At 47.7% G+C, this 22,561-nt stretch overlaps 1 protein-coding gene across 16 annotated transcripts in view; it reads right to left on the bottom strand.

Moving 5' to 3' along the window:
* Window positions 1-22,561, bottom strand: part of CELF2 (CUGBP Elav-like family member 2) — a 507,218-nt gene that overhangs the window by 100,120 nt on the left and 384,537 nt on the right. For all 16 annotated transcript variants that reach the window (XM_059404082.1, XM_059404086.1, XM_059404079.1 and 13 more), the window contains one exon: window positions 5,482-5,564. In XM_059404082.1, coding sequence (XP_059260065.1) covers window positions 5,482-5,564 — 83 coding nt within the window. The remainder of the gene's footprint in view (window positions 1-5,481; window positions 5,565-22,561) is intronic.

Below are 22,561 nucleotides of genomic sequence, written 5' to 3'. Positions count from 1 at the left end.
TCTGCCTGGATCTTGACTCAAAGCAGAAACCAACCCACGAGACCAACAAACGGAAGAAGGTCACGGCTCCCCGCGCCTCCTGCAAGAAAGGAGACTACGAGGTCATGACGACTGTGCTGGCGGGCCGAACAGAAAGGGGGATTTTAAGGTCTCTCTTCCCAGTTCCATTTATTCGGCCGCACCGATACCCGTGTGTGGACATGTGACACGTATCCGCTTAGGTTCACGGAGCCCGACGCGACGCTCCGGGTACAGGATGTAAATTACACCGTTGCACGTGCACATGCGCATCAGCAAACTAACGTTCATCGTCTGTTCGGGGGCACTCGGAACACGTGTGGGCAAAACTGCCATTTTGGGGGGAACAAGACTTGACATCTCTGGAAATGCTGTAGGAAATGGCCTCATTTGGGCACTAAACATCCCAGAGCTATCTGCTCAACGTGAAGCACATACAGGCGCGCGGGGCTCGCTTCGTTTTGGGGGGATTCCGCTCCAGGCGGCGTGGCTGCTGCTGTATTCTCTCGTCCTCAGCGCAGCTCTGGGCCAACATACAACCTCGGGGGCGACTCGTGGAGGCAGTGCATGGATGTTCTTTGGGTTCTACACGAAACAGGATTTTGAGGCCGGAAATCTGCTTGGGCAGATATTTTGGCTGTTTCTTCCTGTTTTTAAATAAATGGCATTTGAGAAGAAACCCGGCCTCTTTAGGCCTGGATTAAATAAGGTGGTTTGGGGGGCGGGGCAGGAGGGGAAGGGGCAGGGCATAGCCAAGATCGGATGAGATGGGGTTTGAGGGATTTTATGACAGAGTAACATGATGGTAACGATAAAATAATCCTGGTGGCTCTGAGAACAAGGGCGCTAAACACATATTAATAATTAGAAGGGGGGGGGCTCAAGGCAAAGGAAGTACCTCAAAATGCATTACAATGGGCAAATCGAATTCGGTCCCAGGGAGAGCCACGCTGTTCTGGTGGAAGCATATTAAACCCCAGCATTCCGCTCTTAAAGGACACAGGGGTACAATTCTACGGAGAGTTGCGAGGAAGGCCACCGGGGAGGAAGGAGCGTGCCTACCCGCGTCAGGAAATGATGTCTTCCAGGGCAAGCCAGGAAGGGGCCGCCTCACTTCATGTGGGTGAACACACTGGTCCCAGGAGGCAGTTTTATGTACTGCTTCTTCCTACTGGATGAGGCTCATTTGTTTTTATATCTCCAGTCTCCGTGCGGTCCTCGCGCCCGTCCCGTGTGCTCTTATAAAACACCTTTCAGTCAGCCACCACGAAAATGGAGCGCTCTAAACAAATGCTCTCTCGGGGAATAGCCCCTTCATAGAAACCGCATTTAATAAAACTGGTCGTGATTGTGAAGAGAAGAGAAGGGGTAAGGCACGGGCCGAGAAAATGTCTGGAAGAAATTTGCAATTAATATTTTACAAGACATTTAGATTCTGATTCCTCCTTGCTGTAAAAATTCAAGAGCTTTTCCAAAACTGTATTCCTCTCTGTTATTACATCCTTAATTAAATTAATTTATACAGTGAATGCTCTAACGATACGGCTGTAGATTTTCAATCAGAAAAGCCTTATTGCTAGAGACAGCATGCGCGGAGACCTTGAAAACCCAATGACAGAAGGGGCAGTGCCGACCCTGGCATGGGGGCTCTGTGGCCCTGGGCGTCTGATTACGGACGGGATCGTGGTGGTCTTCCCCTGCCTCCGTTAAGGTCTTTATTTTATTTTTTTAATTAACCTAAATCAGGTCGGTGAGAATGGAAATGAATCCTGCAAGCTGCCTTCACACAGATTTGTCTCTGGGAAATACAGCGGAGCGCGATGACATTTCTCCTACTCCCCCTACCAGGTAGGCTGTGCCTTCCCGAACAGAAGCCACCTCTGAGCCTGATTTGCTACACTGTCAAGGCAGAGGCAACCAAAATCTGTCCAGGAACACAAACGGTTGGGCTTCGGAAAAGGTCCGGCTAACAGTTTTGTAGCCAAGTCAACGGCTGGTCACGTGGCCCTGCCTGATGTCCCGAAAGTCTTCCCTTGAGGTGACGGGAGTCTCACTCCGCAGCTCTAGGACAGGCCTGCGCGCACGCATGACCAGCTCTATCCTAGTGCCTGGTGCCCAGCGGGCGCTCGAGAATCGTTAGTGTTTTGTTCAACTGCTGCCAGGTCTCGAGCCTCCTTTTCCAGAGGAGAGCATGGTCAGCCCAGGGGAAGGACCCCAGATGCTCTTTCTTTGTTGCTCCCTGGGTTGAGCTGTTGCATCGGCTCCCCTTAGTGCCAACAGTGTATTTCTAGGATTAATGGTGAGCGTTTCACAGGATGAAAGACCCCGTGTCTTTTTCAGTTATACGGGGTGAACAACGTGTCCTTAATGACTCTGCCCTGATCTTTTGCCTTACCCCCCCGTCCACTATGGAAAGGGTCTCTAAGACCCACACGAGGCACGAAGGAGAGGTGCCTCCAAAGAAAAACTCATTCAACAGAGTAAGATAGTCCCATCAGCATTTTTCCCTCTGCCATACTAACTGAGTTCTTTGCTTTTAATCTCAAGACTGAAAGACAGGTCCCTAACCATCAATCAAGTTTGGGTGCACGATGAAAGTTCCCTATGATATAAAACATCAGCTGCAAAAGAAAATTAAACAAGGGAGGGGGGAAAACCCGGCACTATTTGATCTTGTTTTAAATTGAAAGTTTTGGACACTTTAGGGGGAGGAAAAAAAAAAGCAGCAAGTGCCTTTTTAATGGATTTTATCCGCAGGGAAAAATGATTACAACCAGAAAAGCTTTAAAGTGTCAGCTGCTGATGCATTTTTCTTTATCCCTTTTATTTTTATTCAGAAAGAAATTGAAGGCATATGGCAAAGTGCATCATTAATTTCTTATTAATTTCATAATACGAAGGCAACCAGTTAAAATAGTAGTGCTACAACTTTAAATTACCGAACTCACTTGGTAGTTAATGAGAGATTTAGCACAGCAGGGGTTCTGTTAAATTAAGTTGTGCCTTCACATCACAGTGGGAAAACAGGTGTATATTGGTTTAGAATTATGGAAATGTTGACTAATTCCAAGGCTTGTAATCAAACAGCAAGCCACCCTGTAATATTTTTTTCCCCCCAAATATGCATTAATCTTTTATGTCTGGTCCCACTGCTTTCTGTCCACCAAAAGCTCATAGCTGAAAGGAAACCAACTTTCATGTTTTGCCTCTAGCTGTTCGGGGTGCTGTTTTTTCAGACAGAACTATCCCTAAATGCAACATTGGGAGCCCTGTGCCCATGTACCTCATTTGAAGTGGTGAATGTACCCGTGGTGTGTGCCATGAAGGACGGGAGCCTACAAATCAGACGGGACTCCTCACAGTTTCCCTCTAACCCGTTGTAAGTCATGAGGCATAGGAAGCTGAACTGGAGAAAAAGAAAACCAAAAAACAACCCCCAAGCCATCTTTTCCAACTCCAGAACTCTTGCGCTTACTAACGGGTCTCCAAAATCATCGCTCCAGATTTCTGCATGCAGAATTTTTAAGAAGAGAAAAACAAACCATATATGCTTTTTTTTTTTTTTTTTTTTTTAAATACTGAAGATGTTCCTTGTTTGCTAGGAAAGGGTCAGGGTAAGATGTCCTAAACAGAAGCAGACCTGCTACCCTCCTTGTAGGTTTTTCAACACGGCCCACTCATCATATGAACTCGGGGCTTCTTGAGAGTGTCTTTGCCAATAAGGATGGCGTCCTGAGGAGTTGTGCAAGTTTTAGTGAAGTGGATGAATTCAAATGCCCCCAGCTGTGCATTAACTTAAATTAGAATGTGATATATATACCCTAAATGCTAAATATATTCATCACCTCGGGAATTGTTTTGAACATACCTAGAGGGGCTTTTGTGTGCTGATTACTAGAAAGTATTTCTTTTTAAAAGAAGGGATACAAAGTGGACTTTCGGTGTCCTTAGGAGACTGAGAAATAAAATACACAAACAAACAAAAAAATCCCCCAAAACCAAAAAACTTTTTTATTATTGACTGAGCCTGTAAGTATTTGCCTTGGTTTCATCTGGTAATGTGACCTAACCCTGCGACCTTCTAGAATTTACACTGAAAAAAAATTTCATTTATAAGGAAAACAAAGCTGAAATAATACTTAAAAAAAAAAAAAAGTCACTGAGCAAAAGCACTTAGATGTCCTAAAAGCTGACTTTCACTAAAACCACCTTGAAAGTTTTAGGGAGAAATAACCAAACAGGGAGGACAAGGTCTGCTCTGCCATGCTTGCTTTTCTGACTCTCCTGCTCTTTGATGGCCTCTAAGGAAAAGCGAAAAGCCACAGGGTGGGGTTGAAGACCACAGTTCGTAATTTATTATTTTGGGGTGGCTAAGAAGCTAATGTTTTGAAAACATTTTCTTGAGTAGCTTGCCACTACAAAATGCTATGAAATTTTCAATGGACCTAAGGTGATTTAAACAGATGTTCTCTTCTCTGGGGTGAAGGGTCATCAAATGCCTGCGTGCGTATGTCAGCCTGTGTACACACAGGTATGTCCGTGTGTCTACAGAGACGGCAAAATGGTAGCCAGAATCACGCCCTGAAAACACGAGGGACACTCTATTGTCTTTCTTACACTCTGATCAAACCAGGTTGCAATGAAATTATTATCACGTGGCTCACCACAAGTTCTTCATTAGCACCAATACACACCGTTAGGATAGTAAATGAATTCATCACCAGTATTCGGGTCATTGGAGAAAATATACAAACAGCACAGGACACATTACACCAGCATGCAATATATAAAAATGCCACAAAACCCCAAAAATCATGTATTCTGATGGAGGAGTTACATATAACATCAGTTCGCTTCTAGTGAATTGTACTAATCATCAAATATTACCAGGAAGGAAATGGGAAAAAAAAAAATTGTAAGCTTTGTATTTTCTGTTCTCTACCAACATGAAGCCACAAATTAGGCATTAAAACATTGACTTTGTTAACAACCAATGACTGTTGAGAAACCATTAGGAGGTTTAATATTATGGCTGTACAGGGTACATTTTGTCCTTTCAAAAGAAAATCTGAGACTAAATTTCAAAAGGGGCTCCTGGTGAGTAAAAGCTTTTCCTTTTCCATCTGCTTTTCTCCTGTGTGTTGGATTTTTTTTTTTTCTTTTCCCTTTTAAAATCTTAGCCCACCCAATACTCTTTGGCAGCCGCTGCTACCCAGTGGGGTCACTCTGATTTTCTGACCGGGGGACGTACTATTTGAGAGCTCTTTCCATCAGCATTAATGCCAGTCCTTTCTGGGCCGGCCAGCTGGTCTGGCTGCTGCAGGGGGGTACAGAGGGGTCAGCTCATACTCCTCAAAAGACCAAAGTCATTTTTGCCACTAAGAGCCCATAACTAGAACCTTCAGTTGAAAGGACCATTTTCAAGCAATAAAGTGATTTTGGTACAAAAGTAAACCGACTCACCCCAGGTAAAGTTTTAATATTGTGCAGTGCATTCTGGGCCTCAAGTGCAGCTTTTCTTGTATAAAATGTTACGAAACAACAACCTACAGAGAGAAATGAAAAGGTTTTAGAAATTTCTGTGAATGCTTTGCTTAGATATAACGGAGACGACGGCGAACAAATAATCAACTTAAAAGGACGCGCAATTTAAAAATAACAAAGTGGCATGAGAAGAGTAATAACATCTCAGGCTTTTTACCAGTGCCGTTCACCCAAACCATATTTACGAGCTTCACCCGTGTGGAGATCAATTCATGACTCTGTGGCCCAACCACCTGGAACGCAGCTCTTCAGGGATGGGGGGTTGGGTGGGTAAGTGGTGGGTGACATGTTAATGGGGCTGGTGTAGTGACTGCATAGAGAGAAGGGCTTAATCACAGTGACAATGGCAGAAACTTGCAGTCACTCTCATTTCCTTAAAGGATATTCCAGAACATCACATTTTTAAAACACTGTCTAAACTCAACGGTGTAGAACACCGTTTCAGGTTCTGAAAAGCTGGGGTGCTGCTTCCTTCTTTCTTTTTTATCTCCACCAAGAGTATATAATGCAAAGTTCCATATATGAGATACTCAGTATTTGTTGGCCAAAATGTAGGGCTGTTTTAACCAGTTTGGGAATTCTGTTACGGTAGAGGTGGGCACACACCCAGACACATGTTTGCACACAGTGTCCCATGTCTTATTACGTAGGGCTACAGCATACCAACTGGCAACTTTGTGATTCCTTATATCTAAGAGCTGATGGGGAGTCGGGGAGTCTGGGATGAACGCCCCCCAGGAGAGACCAGCAAAGCCCCTCCACCTTCCTCCACCCAAGAAAATGGTGCTGAACCCTTACACCATTACTTCTGCATTCTGAAGGATGGTTGACCTCTCCTTCAGTTTGCAGCCAAAGATGCTGGTTAGCACAGCGGTTTAAATCAGATAGCGATGCCGGTTAATGATCGGTTCATCAGCAGGTAGGTTTTAGCACAGTCGGGCTTGGGAAAGGGGGGTGGACAAAATCCTTAAAATTTTAAAGATAAATTTAACTCGGAGTTGAGTTGTCTTTGTAAGTTGTGCTGAGGCAGGAAAGTGGGGAGATGTGCTCATGAAGACTGGAAATATTTGACCTTGAGTTGTACTTGAGCACCCTAAAGCATGGGGTCAGGGAGCTGGGGAGGGCTTGGAGAGGCATTCACTCACACCAGACAGAATACCAAGGACCATGAAAGAAATGCACAGCACTCTGGCATCAGCCTTGGTTCTACTTAGGGGAATAAAGTAAACAAGACTAAGAAGAGTTATAAAAAAAAAAAAGGCAGAGTTGACAACAGGAAGTTGGCCTTGCAAGACATGGAAGGTTGGCACTGTCGTTTTTCAAAACAAAAACTCATTCAAAAGAGTAGAGAGGGAAGCCTGCGTGACTCAGTCAGTTGAATATCTGACTCTTGATTTTGACTCAGGTCATGATCTCGGGGTCGTGGGACTGAGCCCTGCGTCAGGCTCTGCAGTCAGCTCCGAGTCTGCTGGAGACAGATTCTCTCCCTCGCCCTCGGCTCCTCCCCCGTCTTGCACATGTGCTCACTCACTCGCTCGCTCTCTCTCTCTTTCTAAATGAACAAGCAAACAAATAAACAAAATCTTTAAAGCATAAGAGAAAATAAAGTTCAAGTCCATTCATTCAGCATTTCTAAACACATCTATGATACTGCGTCCTCATTTAGAAAAGAGATTTGGAAACTTGTATATTTGATTTTGCTTTAGTCTTCCAAGATTAAACTATACAAAATATACAAAACCTTCACCTTCTGGACAGAGCAGAAGATGATCACTGCTTCTTGGCGTTCAAACTACAGACATCCAAGGATCAGAAACTCCTAAAAGGTGGGAGTTCACAGATGTGATGGAAGAAATTGAAAGTCGTTAAGTTTCTTGAAAGAATCACAGATGGACTGACCATTTTTATTTATTATTTATTTATTTTTGAGAGAGAGAGAGAGAGAGAGATAGCAAGAGAGAGACTGAGTTGGGGGTAGGTCAGATAGAAAGGGAGAGAGAGAGAGAGAGAGAATCTTAAACAGGCTCCAAGCTCAATGTGGACCCTGATGCGGGGCTCAATCTCAGGACAGAGATGGTGACCTGAGCCGGAATCAAGTCAGATGCTTAACTGGCTGAGCCACCCAGGTGCCCCAGACTGACCAAATTTCAGATGAGTTTTTCACTTCAGCTATTTTGATTTCTGTGACCAGAGTTCATTTGACCTGATGTAGATTGATTGGTTGATTGATTGATTGATTGATTTTTACTGAAATGTTCAATTTAACGAGTGACTCTGACTTGACTCTGACTTGTGAGCCCAAGACTCGCTACAGGAATTGCTTCAGATCTAAGAAGAAGTTTTAACAGGGAAGTCAAGTCCCCACTTCCAACAACCCACTATAATCACTCTAAGAAGAAGACAAAAATACCAACTACGCCTCGCTGGGCTTAGTATAGCAAGAAAAGCAGAGAGAGACATAACCCCTGCCTTCTGAAAGCTCCTCACAGAATCTCAGTAATTTTTTCTCTCCCTCTTCTGCGCTTCGTGTTGGCCGCAATGGGGGAGCTCGCAACTTCACCCGCGATGACCAGAGCTCTCGATGGAGGCAGAGTCTGATACCCTCGAGCCGACGGATCTGGGGAGCGGGGAGCTTAGAAGAAAGAAGACCCGAGGGGTGGAGTGGCATGTGCCTGCCTGGACAGAAAGCAAGTCAGAAGATGAAGAAGAAGAAAGGGCAGCGTGGCCAAGCTCAGAGCTGAGAAGGAAGTCCAGACCGGCGCACGGGGCGGTGGAAGGAAGGGCGGGCGCTACAAACGGAGAACTGAATCAGTGAAAAGATAAAAGCACCAAGGAGCAAAGATGAGGCTCCTGAGTGAATCCCACGTGTGGGTCCAACTGGACGAGCTCAGGCCCAGACGCGAAGGTCTCGGGAATACAGGAAGCGCTCCTGCCTTCAACAACCGACAACCGAAACGCACTAGGACGGTGCAGTTCGTTTCCGATTTAAGTATTAAAATGTTCCCCATGGGGATGGAATCATCTAATTGTTCTTAGCGGTTTACAACTTTGTGTACATTTGGCTAAAGCACTTTCCTCTTAAAGTTCTTAGTGAATAGAAGGCGGTGGGGTGTGTGTGTGTGTGTGTGTGTGTGTGTGTGCGCACACACGTGTGTTTGGGGAAAGGCAAGTGAGCAGTAGGAGATGGGGATGCAGAGAGGAAAGGAACGTGGAGAGGAGTCTCATTCCAAAAGGACAGATGGGAAGACACCCCAAATCTCAGACTCCTTCCAGTTTCATCCAGGGTCCTCTCTGCTTGTACAGCTGATACAGTGAAATCAGGGTTCCCGCGACAGACCCTCCTCAGCCTGTGCATAGCTCTCATTTCCTTTACTCCACACCCATTTGAACCAAGGTCTTTGGAAATGATGCCAAGAACAGCTCTGGCTGCAGCTGTAATGCACAGGAGAGTGTCGTGGGTGCACCCGTGATCTCCTTCCCGACCCCCCACCAGCAGCTCAGCCCCCTCGGTGCTGTACTTGGGAAACACACTGAGCAGCTTTCAGAAAGGTGGGCACGGCTCCTCCCCGGCCCCAGGCTTGGTGAGCGGGATCTGGGCTCAATTTCTGCCTCTGCTTGTAGCCTCAGCTGGGTACCCTCATGCACCAAACAACTTGCACAAACATGCGGTTTGGGGCAGACAACAGGGTTGGGACGATCACCCCGGACTCTACTTTCAGTTTCGTACGTTTGGTTCCTGAGTGGCTTGGGCAGAAAGAGCTTACTTCCTCTGTACCTTAGTCGCTTTGGTTTCATTACCTCTCAATCAGCGAAAAAAAAAAAAAAAAAAAAAAAAAAAAAACCAGGGCTGCCTACAGTCCTCCTCAAAACAACACGGGTATACAGTCCAAAGCTTTTGTTTAGAGGAAGTTTTTTTAAAAAGTCAAAATTATTCTTTACTTTTCTTGGGCTACAAAGAACTTGTGCTTCATTTCAGTGCACAAACTAATTCACTTAAAAACAGTGTTGGATTAAAGTTATCTTCCATTTGCAGGATAAACACAGAACTACCAATTCAGGTGACCACCTTCGATAGAGCAATCTGTGGCTTTCCCCCCCAAAGACCCAGGAGTCTGCACGCCACCAGAATAAGACTTCTATTTCTGAGAGAACCCTTCCAGTGAATAACCACTCTTTCTCATCATCCATCACTTGATAAGCTCACTTAAAATCTTAGATTAATTAACGTGCTGAGATTATTTCAACGAAAGGAAGGGAGAAGTATCATTTGCCTTGATGTGGTCATTATCATGGCCAAGGGTCAAGGAGCTACAGCAGATCCCAGAAAACCATGGCGGTTCAGCCAAGGTGGGATTTTCTTCTCTGCCTCCCCTATCTGGACGCACAGCTGTTCAGGGAACCACCTGTCCCTTAGATTTCCCCGCGCCAGCTGTAAGTCAGCTCTGAAATTCACTGGGATCCTTTTCAGGTCAGCGGCGACACCAGATGGCTCCGCCGTCCGAGGCAGGGGACAGACCTTCCTTCAGCGGGTCCTTTTTCAAACACTCTTGCGAGGCGGGCGGTTAAGCACCGACGTGCTCAGGGGCTCGTGCTAGGGCAAGGCCCGCGGCTGCAGTGGGCACCAAGGGGTTCAAGCCCTCTGGCGTCGGCATCGTTCTGGAGTCCCCCCCTCTCCCAGCTGCCCCTGGAACGCCGGAGAAGGTTCTGCTCTATGGTGCAGACTAAAGTGTCGCGGCCGGGGGTCGTCCGGCTGGTCAGGGGTGCGGCGAGCCGCGCAGATCCTGCTCGAGGTGGCTCAGTCACCCCATGAGCTGGTCTCCACCTCGCCACACGGCCTCACAACCGCGCTGCCCGACGAGACCTGCCACCTCTATCTGCCCCTTCAGGAGTCTCTGCCTGCGGCCCAAACTCTGAAAGGACAAACGTGATGTCCCGCCCATGCGTTCCTTGATGGCATCTCACTTTTCAACACTTGACAATTCAGTGTATCCATAAGGGCTCTGGACTCCGGAGCCTCCCCGTCTCCCTCCCAATGTACCTCTCATGGGTCTGTTTATCGACACCGCCCCGTGACTCCCCATCAGCGGTTCTTAAATTCGTGGCTGCCACAGGTTTGGGGGTAAAAGTGGGAGGGGTTCCAGAACCGAGTCCCAGTGTCACTCACATCTCCCTGGGAATTCCTGCTGCGGCCGCACTGGGAACACCTAACGGAGCTCCTAGGAGGGCGGCGTAAGAGAGAGCGACCCTGACGGTAGACAAGGCCTGGGGAGATCTTGGGAGGCAGAGAGCCGTCTATGAAGGCTGACCGGTGCAAGCCTTTGGGGGGTTCGCAAGCAGCAAGTGGACACTGGGCCCTGAAAGAGTGAGTCGGGGAGGGGGGTACTGGGAGCCTTTGGTCACCCAGATCCCCACATGGTGACAAGTTTAGCAATTTGATTGCGTATGTTCCGCGTGTGGAACCGTGCGCAATCAACACTGTGATGAAGTGTGAGATATGATTAGACCATTTTGTCTCAGAAGCTGAGAGGGGCAGTTCCCACAAAGACTAAATGCTACCTACTCCAAACAGGGTACTTGGTGTCTGACTTGATCTCTTCACAGAGAGTTTCTGCCTGTCACGAAGAGTTCCCTCAGGTACTTTGCTGGCTTAATTGCAGAATAATTTTAGGCACCTTTAGGAGGTTTTTACTGTTCCCAAAGATAAAGCCCCAAGCAAGACAGGCCAATGATATCTACACACACACACACACACACACACACGCACACACACGTACACATGCACACACACACGCACACCAGTAGTGTATTTAAAATCATAAAGACACTCAACTTTACTGAAAGACTTTAATTTTAAATGATCAAGTAGATTTATCCTCAAAGAAACCATCTGGATTATCACACATCTTTTCAAACCACAGCTGTTTCTCTTGAAAATCTTTACTTGGAAACTCTCGGTAATAATACTCGCAGAGAAAAATAAACGCATTGCTTACGTAGAGATCACCAGTTTGTATCACGCCTTGCCCTGAGTCCAACAGCACCGCCTCTGTTCTTCAGTTGGAGGGCAGTGTAGACACAGCCTTAGAGAATGATACCCCAAACCAGGTTTTAAAACTAGCTCTGCCCTGAGGAAAACCGACACCATACTCATTAAGGAAATGTCCCTGAGGTTGCCAAACCCTGTTGCACTGGGGAGGTATGGAACGAAGGATTCCTGCTGTGGAGGCGCCATTTTAAAGAGACCGCTTTGAGTCTTACTCTACAATATAGACGACAAGACAGTTTGTACTAGAGAACGCAGGCTTAAAGACAGGAGGTCAGTGACTTCACGGTTTTCAGTTATTGGAATGGTCACTTGTTAGCTGCGGGATGAAAGTTTCAGATCCCATGCCAATAGTCTACACTCGCAGTGGCGCAGGGAACCAGCCCTCTCCAGGGCTATCCTACCGAAACTCCTCATGATTCTCAAGGACCTACCAGCCTAGGCTGAGGTAAACGCTTCTTCAAAGGTACTCTCATAAATAGGAGAAAGGGCCTTTCTGGAATGTTCTAGTCCTAACTGTTGATTCCTTTTTTTTTTTTTTTTTTTGGATGCTACTCTTTTGTAGTATCTTAATATGGAAAATTGTGGAACATTTTCTGAAATACACAATTTTCCATATTAAGTTATTTTTACTGAAGAAGAGTGTCAGCATGGAAGAGAGAAGGCAAAAAAAAAAAAAGATTTCCCACTACTCTGGCTAAGCCGATAAAAGTATTTCACATTGGGAGCGTCGTGCCCTGAACACCCTTCTCCCCATGTGAACTCCATCCATGGGACTGTCTACGACTTTAAGGCCATTCAACATATCAGACATGGGAAATTTACATGCCTTTCTAAATCTCAGCCCATAAACACCTGAAGACAGCCACAAAATGATCCGCTAATGACTGAACACTGTACTTATTTCCTTTAAAAACAAAGTAAGAGTCCTGGCAGACATATTTAGCTCAAGATACATTTGAATTCAGGACATCGACAAAGCCATCATGTTGTGAATTGAGAATTCCTTTAAAGGCTGCCTTTGAATTCCGAGGGGCCAACGGATCAAGGGACGAAGGCCCTGAAAGGCTAAATGAGAGAACCCGCTATGTTTTTTTCTTTCTGTGAATGAGGCTCTCTTTTGTATGCACATTTGCAAGCAAAGCAGGTGCCTGCTTTACGCAAGTTGAACTGCCATTGGGATCTTGGCTTCTTGTCAAGTCAGCAGCACACAAACCAGTTTAAGTCAAAAGAGGACATACTGCCCATACTTGATTCCCCTTGTAATCTATTTTCTCCTTCAACCTTAGCCACTGTATAGCGAATTTAATACTTTTTTCAGAGTCCAAAGGTTGTTGATCTAAGTGGTACATTTTGTGCTCAAGTGAATCTTCCGCAAACTAAAGGTTTCGACTATCAATCACTGGCCTCCCCCTTGCCGAGACCCCTGACTTTCAGTTTCTAGAAAGCAGTGAAAGGTTCAAAAAATCCCGTCAAAAACCCCCTGCATTAAATTTTTAAAGAAAACTCAGCAATGACCTTAAAACAAAACAAAACAAAAACAAAAACGGGAAGTAGTTTCCAGTGGTCTGGAAGGTGACCCTTAGCATCTCAAGGAAAGACGCAATGACGAGGTGCCATTCTCAAACCCACGGGGGCCCTTTGGGAGGCAAACTGGTCCCTTGGAGGGGCACAGATGGCTCTCCTTCCTCAGCCCAAAGCCTGCCCTCCAAGAGCTGGCCCTGCCAGGGGAGACCCCCAGCAAATGCAATGTTGCTAACTCACGGCCTCCATGGTCCTCCTGAGTGTTTATCCCTTTTACTCTGTCCTCGCAACCTGGCTCGCTCTAGAGGATCACAAGATGGGATGTCACCATTCATGCTCTGATTTCACACGCCACATTTAACACCCAGCCCTGGGCTGAGCCTGACTTCCCTACTGTGGCAGCTCTGAACCTGGATGCCACACCGGGATGGCCATGGTGAAGGAAAGGAATAAAACAAGCAGACATTGGTCGTCTATGGGAAGGACCTCCAAAAAGATGAAGGGTTTTGTTCTTCGTCCCACTCCTTTTTTTGCTTTAAACTCAAAACTGAGGAGAAAAAAATTAGAGGAAGTTAAGAGGGCATGGCCTTCTCTTGGCTTCTGTACGTCTTCATTGGAATTACGGGATTTTCCATTTGGTTAATGCTAGTAACCTAACTTTCCATCACCCATGGAGGAAGTCAGCAGACTACCCACCAACACACAAGCAGCTAAGAGCAAAGGTATAACCATCCGGGTAATTCCTGATTAACAGCTCCTTCAACGACAATTTCTGTCAAAGGACAACACGCCATGGACCACCTGAGGGGTTCTGCCTTTCTCCAAAAGATCCCCAGAATGGCTGCCACCTCCTTTCATGGCACCAAAAATGTCTTCTTGCCACCTAGAAATCCCTCATTTTAAACTCTGGACAGTCTCCTGGGACAACCTTTTTTTTCTATCTGAGACTGGGACTTCTTCCCCAGCTACAATAACAGCTACCCAACACAAACGCCACTTCCTGGAGAAACCAACTTTTAATGAAACCGTATCCAATTAGCTGAGTTTTATCGAGTTTGATATAATTGGCACCCTGATGTAAAAAGTATTAACATCTGGCCACTACCTAGGGAGCAGAGAAACAATGCTCCAATTCTGCCTTCAGTGTTGGGATGATGTGGACATCACTGTTTGGATTCCTGGGGAACCCCCTAGGAATCTCGACGAGAAGACAGGGGTTGTGCTTCTCATTTCTGGGTGCCTGGGGCAGGGAATTGATGTTCCTCCAAGAATCCAGACTCCCATCCTCAGCGCGGTTACTGTTCCACAGCAAACCTCAGCTGACTTTCCAACCAACGAGAGAAGGATCTCACCCACTCCGTGCAACTCTGTCCACTTTCCTCAGACTCCGCACCTGACCCGCTATGACCACGTTCTGTTAACTGGCCACCAGATCTAGGCTACTGCCCTCCTCCTGCTGCTCTGGGGACTTCTCCTGGAGGAATCATCTCCTGATACTCCCATGGCCCTGTGAACGAACACAGGCATGCTTTCTAAATCTCCTGCCAAGAAAATTGAGTTTTTTTTTTTCTAATTCTTCTTCTTCTTCTTTTTTTTTTTTTTTGACCTAGATTAAATCTACTGCATTTTCAGGCCTTTTGGGAAAGCAACTGTGGACGGATGTGCATAGCTTTGTGTGCCATGAACACTGCCTCGCCATTATTATGTAAATCCCAACAAGAACCGCAGCATAGACAGAAAAGACTTCAAGGGCAAAGTGGCTGGAATCTGCTCTCTCCCCGTCGCTGCGCCTCTGAAACAACCCACTCATGATGAACCACTTCAGATGTCTAATAGCTGTAAAAGTATCTGAAGAATTTTAATGTCACCTTTTCCCCAGATAGGACAATCACAGCATTTAGCCGTTTCTCGAACACTCCAACTCCACTCCAAGCATGGGAAGGTGAGGGGCTTTGGTGCCTGTGTTTGTCAGGGAGCCCTGGGGGGCACGATGAAGCAAGCAAGCAGCCTCCTTTGTTGGGAAAGTCATTAGATCTTTGGAAGGCAAGGTAACAGGCAAGCTGTGGATTTGGTTTTCCTTTCTAAAAGACGAATTCTACAGTTGAAAGGAGGACCTTATTTTTTCTTTGAAGGTAAGGAAAAATACTTTAGGGTGACCCTGACAAGCCAACTGAAGGAAGCAGGAGTAGTCCCCCTAAGACCTGCATGTTGGCCAGGTCAGTCTCCTCAGAGTGTTGGTGATGAGACGGTCGTGGGTACCCAAGGGGACAGCGGGAATGCCTCCTTCTCCAAGGGCTGGCCACTTGAACGGGGCTCCAGACTGGGTTAACCAAGAGAGTTTCACAGAGATGAAGGCAGGCATCCCAGGGTTAAATGTGGTAGAAGGTAGTTCTACCTTGAATCCAATTAGAAAGGATTTAGGTTCCCAAGTACTGAGGGACCTCATTAAAGGAAGTTTCTAATATAAGTTTATTTCGTAGGATGCGTTCTCCTGAGGACAGGATGGCATTATAATTAGGAGCCTAGCAGCAATGAGAGGTATGTTAAAATCATATCTGTTTTCTTAAGATTCTCAGCTCAGCACACTGGGCTGTATGATGCTTTCTAGCCAGGCCGGTCTTGTCTCAACTTCTTGATCCTGCTTCAAGGGCGGGGCGGCTTATATTCATGGACATTTCGAGGCGGGCCCCTATCATTAGCGTGAGGTAAATCAAGCTGAGCCCGGTTCCTTCTGCACTGATCCCCGGTACCGCTGTATCCGTGTGTCTTAAGGGCCTGCTCTAGGCTTGGGCTGCCCTATTCTAACAGGTAGTTCAGTCTGAGGTAGAAGCGAGTTTTGTTTTGTTTTGTTTTTCTGGAATCGGAGTGTGGAAAGTTGTAATGCCTTCCTAACCCTGGTCTCTCTGGCCACCCTGGAATGGAGAGCCACGAAATTGGGTGCCGGCTAAGGTCAAGATCTGTACCGATTCTGGTCTTTTTCCTGCGGCGGGGGATTCTGAAGAGCTGATATTTCTGGCCGTGCTGTCTCACCCACTCTCATGGTAACTGAGTCATCTTTCATGTGCATGGAGATCATGGAGGGAGATATTTTTACAAATTGCCTGGGACAGCGGAACTCATGGGAGAAATGCGCGTCTGCAGCCAACTATAAATTGATGTTCCGGGGATAAAAGGCAAGTATCCTTGGGCCTGGAGTTCTCATGGCAGAGACTATGACAGTTTTCAAAGTGACACTGGCTATCTCGGTCCTGCTTCATTCATAAGCTTGTCGGTGAGGGAAACAGTCAGCCCTTATCAGCATTTCGGACTGACAGGGCGTTTGACAAATTTCTTAACCTCTTTCCCCCTCTGTTTCTTTATTTGTAAAACGGGGTTAGGAACAGCAATTTTACCTCAGGGTTATGCTCTTAAACAACATAATTGATGAAAATGGAGGACACAGCTCTTGACATAGACATCAAAGGGCTTCCTAAATGTGCCAGGTTCTTGACCACCTAGAATTGGTCATGTTCCTCCGTAAGCCCCGCGCCCAAAGAGACAGGTGAGGGCCACGATAGTGTCGCCCCAATGTTGTAACACGGGAAACTGAGGCACAGAAAGGCTGCATGGACACGCCTGCCACAGTGTTGCACGGCTCCCCGCTGGTCTCTCCATGGAGGGAGACGAGGGAGCCTCTCCCGTAAGTGATGACCACTCACCCTTTAATAGGGTTTGGAATTGATTTTGTTGTCTTGCTTTCTGAAGTAATTACTTGGAACCAGCCAAGTTCACCCATTTGCATGGCCTCCGAGTTCTCTGAACACACATTATGTGGCCTCAGAGGTGTCAATCAACGTTAATGGGATTCTTTCCATGACTTCCCTATTCAGGGGCCAACGAAATTTTAGCCAACTGTATGCTTGATGGTGCTCCCCCAGGAGGCAAAAATTCCCTGAAACAGTCTGGGATTTGAAATAAAACCCGTCGCCATCTCGTGGGCACATCCGGGTTTCATTATTATAAAAGGAGTTTAGCCACAGGCTTGTCACTTCCCTTTCTGTTGGCAACAACAGAGGAGGGAAAACGGGGACATGGGGCTGCGCACAAGGAGAGGCCACTCTAAAGGTCTCGGATCAGGGGAGGACAAGGTCAGGAAGAGAACTGGGGCACATGTGTCTAAAGTGAATTCAGGCACCCTGTGAACACAGGGTTTCCCAGGGGCTGGCTTTCATCTTGAGAGTTCCATCACCATGAAAAGACACAAGAAGAAAACCACAGGCCGCCTGATAAACTGCTGTCTTATCAGTGTGGGGGCACTGCCTTAGCGTCATGCCCACCGACAGACCCCTGAAGGTCTCTGCAGGCCGGGGGGCCATGTCCAAAGGCTCCTTAGTCCAGTGCACAAGGTGCAGCACGATGCTGGGGATCCACTTCTCAATGGACTGTCCTAGAGCCATTTTCCCATCTGCTGGCCCCATAGCAACACGGCTTCCTTCCAGACTTCATGTTCCACGAGCCTCCCTGATTGGGGTGACCAGGGATAAAAACCGTCCACACAACACTGTTCACTTCCCAAGAAGGGACTCTGGTTTACCTGACCAGTTTCTGAGCTGACATGGGTGTTGTCTACTGGTTGGGTGAGACAGATTTTCTTGCATCCATTTAGTAAGATCATGTACACAGAGCGCCAAGCTCAGAATCTGGCCCCTAGAGCCCATGACAGGAAGATGAGCTGCTTTTCTTTCTTCTACTGTGCGGCATCATTTTATGGGCACCAGGAAGCCTTCTTCTGTATCTAGGGTGATTCAAGAATTCATGCCAGTGGGGACACTTGGGCAAGTGGAAGGGGGTGATGTCAGTGGCCATCCTGGGACAACAGACAGAAACCCGGGCTACGACAGGCGCAGCTCCACACGCTCTCTCCATCACTCCCCTTCTCCCCACTTCGCAACCTGGACCCTGAATCCAACGACACGGACCGTGTGCCGAAGACCACTGCGCCTCATTGTTCTAAATCTCAACCCTCACGTCTGCTGAGCACGGCCTTCCATTTTTCAGGAAACTAAGTAAGTATAACAGATTATGGATACAAGGAAAATATAATGTACGGTCCGTGCACTTGATGTATTTAAAACTCAGCTGTAGACGTAAGTGCTCATTCTTTAGCAGGTGGAGAGAAGATTTATCTTCCTCACCTACAGAATCTCCGCCTAGAAAACCTCAGAGGGAGAAGTGAAATATCTCCTTGATTTCGAGATTACAGAAAACTCTACACGCCACACACTGATTAGCGGCCATTTGGTTTCACTCGACAAGAATGTGCCATCGATCAACCAGCCTTCCCCACGCCGCGCACACACGGAAGCGGGATTGGATCTAAAAACTTCCATTTCTCTCAATCACTGCCAGTGACGCTTACTCTTCTGTGACACCTTTAGAGTGAAGAGGAAAGGAGCCTCCCGCAGCCTCGCCTTCCGTCCTGAGAGGACTGGATGAAGATGGATTCCCAAGCAGCTCTTTTGGACTTAAAGGGCCGCTGCTTGTTTGGATCCTGCGCGCACGAGGATTAGGACCCGGAGGGGAGGCAGGTCTCCTGTGAGACCCTCTGCAGTGAGCTCCAGGGCTCGGGGCACCACGGGCCCGTTCCACGATCAAGCCTCTGCCACACACCGCTGCTTCCTAACTGTGCATGATAATGACACTTCTTTGCACTTAGAGGTGATCCTGCCCCACCATGTAGGGTCTCCCAGGCAGTTGGAGATTTTATTCAGACTCAGGGAGGTCGAGGTGCTCAGGCCATCCCCGCCAGTGGAGGTCACAGGCATCTTCGCCGGTTTGTCCTGGAGCACTTGCTACACCGGCGAGAGGAAGGGTCACCTTCCAAAGGGTGACTGTCTCGGGCTAATGTTAATGTCGGTGTGACTGCCCCGAGCACACACGGACCCGTCGAGGGGCACGTGGTCCTCGTGACAGCCAGGAGGCCGAGAAAGCGGTCCAGGACCCCAGTGTGCCGTGAGGAGCAACAAACAGAATTCCTCACATCTCGTGTCATTTTTCTGGCAGGTGCAGGAGGCTAGGTGGAGAGCTTTCCATCCTTCATGTTTGGACTGAGGTCACTGATAAATAATTCAACCACTCTCCGTCTAATACGGTTATGCTTTTAATTCCCCTGGTGGTGGGTTTCTAAAAGATTCAACGTTATGACAGGAGGCAAAGTAAACTCCTAAGATTTCATTCTCAGTCCGTCTTACACACCGGCTCCTGCGTGAAAAGCTGTCATAAGCTGGTATATTCCAAGCATCTGACAGAAACCATAAAATAACTCTGGGCCTAACAGAAACCGTAGTAACCGTATGGACAGCTCTCTCACAGTGTTGACCCACGGGAGTCAGAGCAGAACCTTGTCTATACAACAAGGCCTACAGCCAAATTCGAAGGCTCAAGACTGTCAAACAAGGGCTCCAGGAGTTAGATCTCATTCATCTGGTCTGCCATTCTACCTTATAACCTACGATCCCCAGCCTCAAAGTGCAAAATTGCACCTTTCTACAGTCTTTCTAGCTCTCTACAACCTAATTGCATCGCTAACAGTGTTTCTCAGTGTTCCTAAAGATCATCATCACCGGGCGTGCGCGTCCTCAATTGGATTCCTGCAATCACCCCGGGGTCCTACTGGGTGGGGACGTCCTGGGCAAAGGGCTGGGAATCTGTACAAATGTCCCCAGTGAGGCTCATTCTCTAAGAAGCCTGGGGAGCTCTGCAGGAAAAGACCCCCCGTCCTCTCTCCTCCCAGTGGCCAGGACCAGCGCGGAGCCCATGGGGGAACGCGTTAGCGAGCCTCCTGCTGTGTGGCTCACGGCACTCTAAGGGAGGGTAAAGGAGAGGGATATTTGCTTTTATTTATTTTAAAAATTTTTTAGAAGATTTTATTTATTTGATAGCAGGAAAGAGAGCGGAGAGGGAGCGCACACGAGTGGAGGGGAGGAGCAGAGGGAGAAGCACACTTCCCACCGAGCAGGGAGCCCCACGCAGAACTCGATCTCAGGACCCTGGGATCATGACGCGAGCCGAAGGCAGATGTTTCCCCGACTGAGCCCACCAGGTGCCCTGGGCCAGGGCTTTTAGTAGATGGGACCTAACTTTTCCATATTTTTCTTCCCTTTCTTCTGGATGGATCAGACAGGAAGGAGAAGACCCCGGGTGAAGGCAGAGCCAGTAGACACAGCTGGCTGGGTCCCTGGACCAGCAGGTGGTGGACAGCTGCCCACCACCAGGAACACCCAGAAAGGACTAGTGACATGAGCAAGAAAGGGACTTGTGCTGGGTCTGAGGCCCTGACCCGTTCTGGGGTCTATCATAGGATGCAAGCCTATCCAGGTTACTGCAATACCTAGTGGTGAAAAAATACAAAAACACAGTTGCAACAGTAACACGTCAGGACCCTCCCGCACACCTTCAGCACGTCTGCCGAAGGGGCTCCGATTCAAACGGGCCAGGAGGTCCGAGCGTGTTTCAGAAGCCAGAAGGGCGTGGGAATCTGCAGTGAAATGAGGGAGATGATGGGCGCAATGCATTTAAATTGGTTTCATGGTCAGAATACCTTCTTCTCCTTCTTTTTTTTTTTTTTTTTTTTTGACCGAAACACTCGGTAAAATTAGCTAGACTGAGAGGAGATAATGCCTCCCCAGAGGCACGTCTACCCACTGCAATCCTCAGTGAGGAGCGATTCTTAATTCCGTAGGGTGACAGTCCACAAACAAAAGGTTTTGCAAATCCAGTGACTCAGGCTTACTCAGGCTCCCTTCCTCTAGTGCCCCAACTCAGCAGCAAATCTCAAAGGAGTGTGGGCGCTGGGCAGGGGGTGCTGTGCAGGTGGACGCAGAAATCTGACCTGGAGAGGTTGCGGGAGGTTTGGACGTGGCAGAGGGGAAGGGTATCATCCTGGACCACTTGCCCGGGCTGAGACAGGAGCAAGCAAGTGGTGTCTTCAAGCCCTTTTGGTACCTAGGTAGCTCCCTCCTTGTCTTAAAGCCCTCTCCAGAATCACAGAAATAAGCACAGGCCCCACTAGAACAGCGTGTACGAGATACCGAGGTGTTTGCGATGAATAACGAGGTAACAGGCATTTGAAAAAATTTAATAAATTCACCTCTTTTTTGATCTTCCTTGGTTGCGATTTCATGGGACTCTAAACAGCTGTACAGAAATACTAAGTATCTTTGCTCTAAGAAGAGGCTTTCAGAGTTGTGATCTCAGAACAAAGAAAAATTAATATCTTGAATGGAATTAAGGGCGAGGTTGGACGGCAGAGAGACAGCTGTGCACAAACGGGCTCTGAACAAGTGCGTGTGGGGGCAGCTGGGAAACCTACAGTTTCTGGTTGTGGTCCTGGCACACTGTTTATAGAGCTGCTTTAGTGACCCTGGAGAGTTCATATCCCCCCTCCAAATCCCTCACGGGAGCACCTCCTTAATGCCGGAAAGTCTGGGTGAAGGTGAAATCTGGAAGGACTGTCCAAAATCCGCGCCTGGAAAGGCTGCCCTCAAATATCTTCTCTAGAACGTACCACGCCTCCCATGACCCAGTTCTGTGACACTGATGCTGGGGCATCTCTGGGTGTTGGCTGCTCCGGAAAGCTCCCAGGTGAGAAATTCAGGCCATACAATCAGGACACATCTAGGTTATCGGATGCCTGGAGGCTCTGATTGGTTTTATCTCATTAGTCTTCATCACGGTCGCTTGTTCTCTGTTAAGCCTTCCTCCGTACTATTGTAGAGACGCAATGACTAGATTTCACAGAGAGTTAAAAAAAAAAAAAAAAAATTCTAAGTTTCCAGGCATCAGGGTGAACTTCTTGCCTGTCAGCAGCTTTTAAAATATTGATGGCTTTTTCCTCATAACAGACAAGCGGAGTGGAGTCTGGAGGGCCTGCTCGAAACTGTGACTAGAAATGGACTCCGTGTAAGTAAATGTAGTTTTCAAGAGAAGGCACGCTCAGAGAGGAGGGCGGGGCCACGCGCCGCAGGCCCTCTTGCTAGCCCCGACGGGTCTCATCCGGATCGCGGACAGGGCGGGACCTCTGGGCCTGCTCTGTTCCCCAGCCTGACATCTTCTGATGCGTGTAACGGGCAGCAGAGGAAGCAGGGCCCTTGTCCAAGCAATGACAGGAGCCGCGCTTGGCTGGAGGGATGGAAGTCGGCTCGCAGGGAGCCTGCTGAATATTCGAGAGGGAAAGGAGAGGCAAAGAGACAACTAGCAACTGAACCAAGGAGGGTGGAAGCTCAGAGCAGCACACAGAGAGCATCTCACACGTGTCCTTAACCGAAGGGCTTTCCATGGGCCTCCATGAAAGATGCTGGTGCCAGCGATAATATTCCTGGGTTCTAATAAAATGATCATCCCGGGGCGCCTGGGTGGCTCAGTGGGTTAAGCCGCTGCCTTCGGCTCAGGTCA

Source organism: Mustela nigripes, chromosome 6 (genome assembly GCF_022355385.1).
Source record: "Mustela nigripes isolate SB6536 chromosome 6, MUSNIG.SB6536, whole genome shotgun sequence".
Taxonomy (NCBI): domain Eukaryota; kingdom Metazoa; phylum Chordata; class Mammalia; order Carnivora; family Mustelidae; genus Mustela; species Mustela nigripes.
Note: the sequence above shows the minus strand (reverse complement) of the source record. Positions and strands in the feature narration are given on the sequence as shown.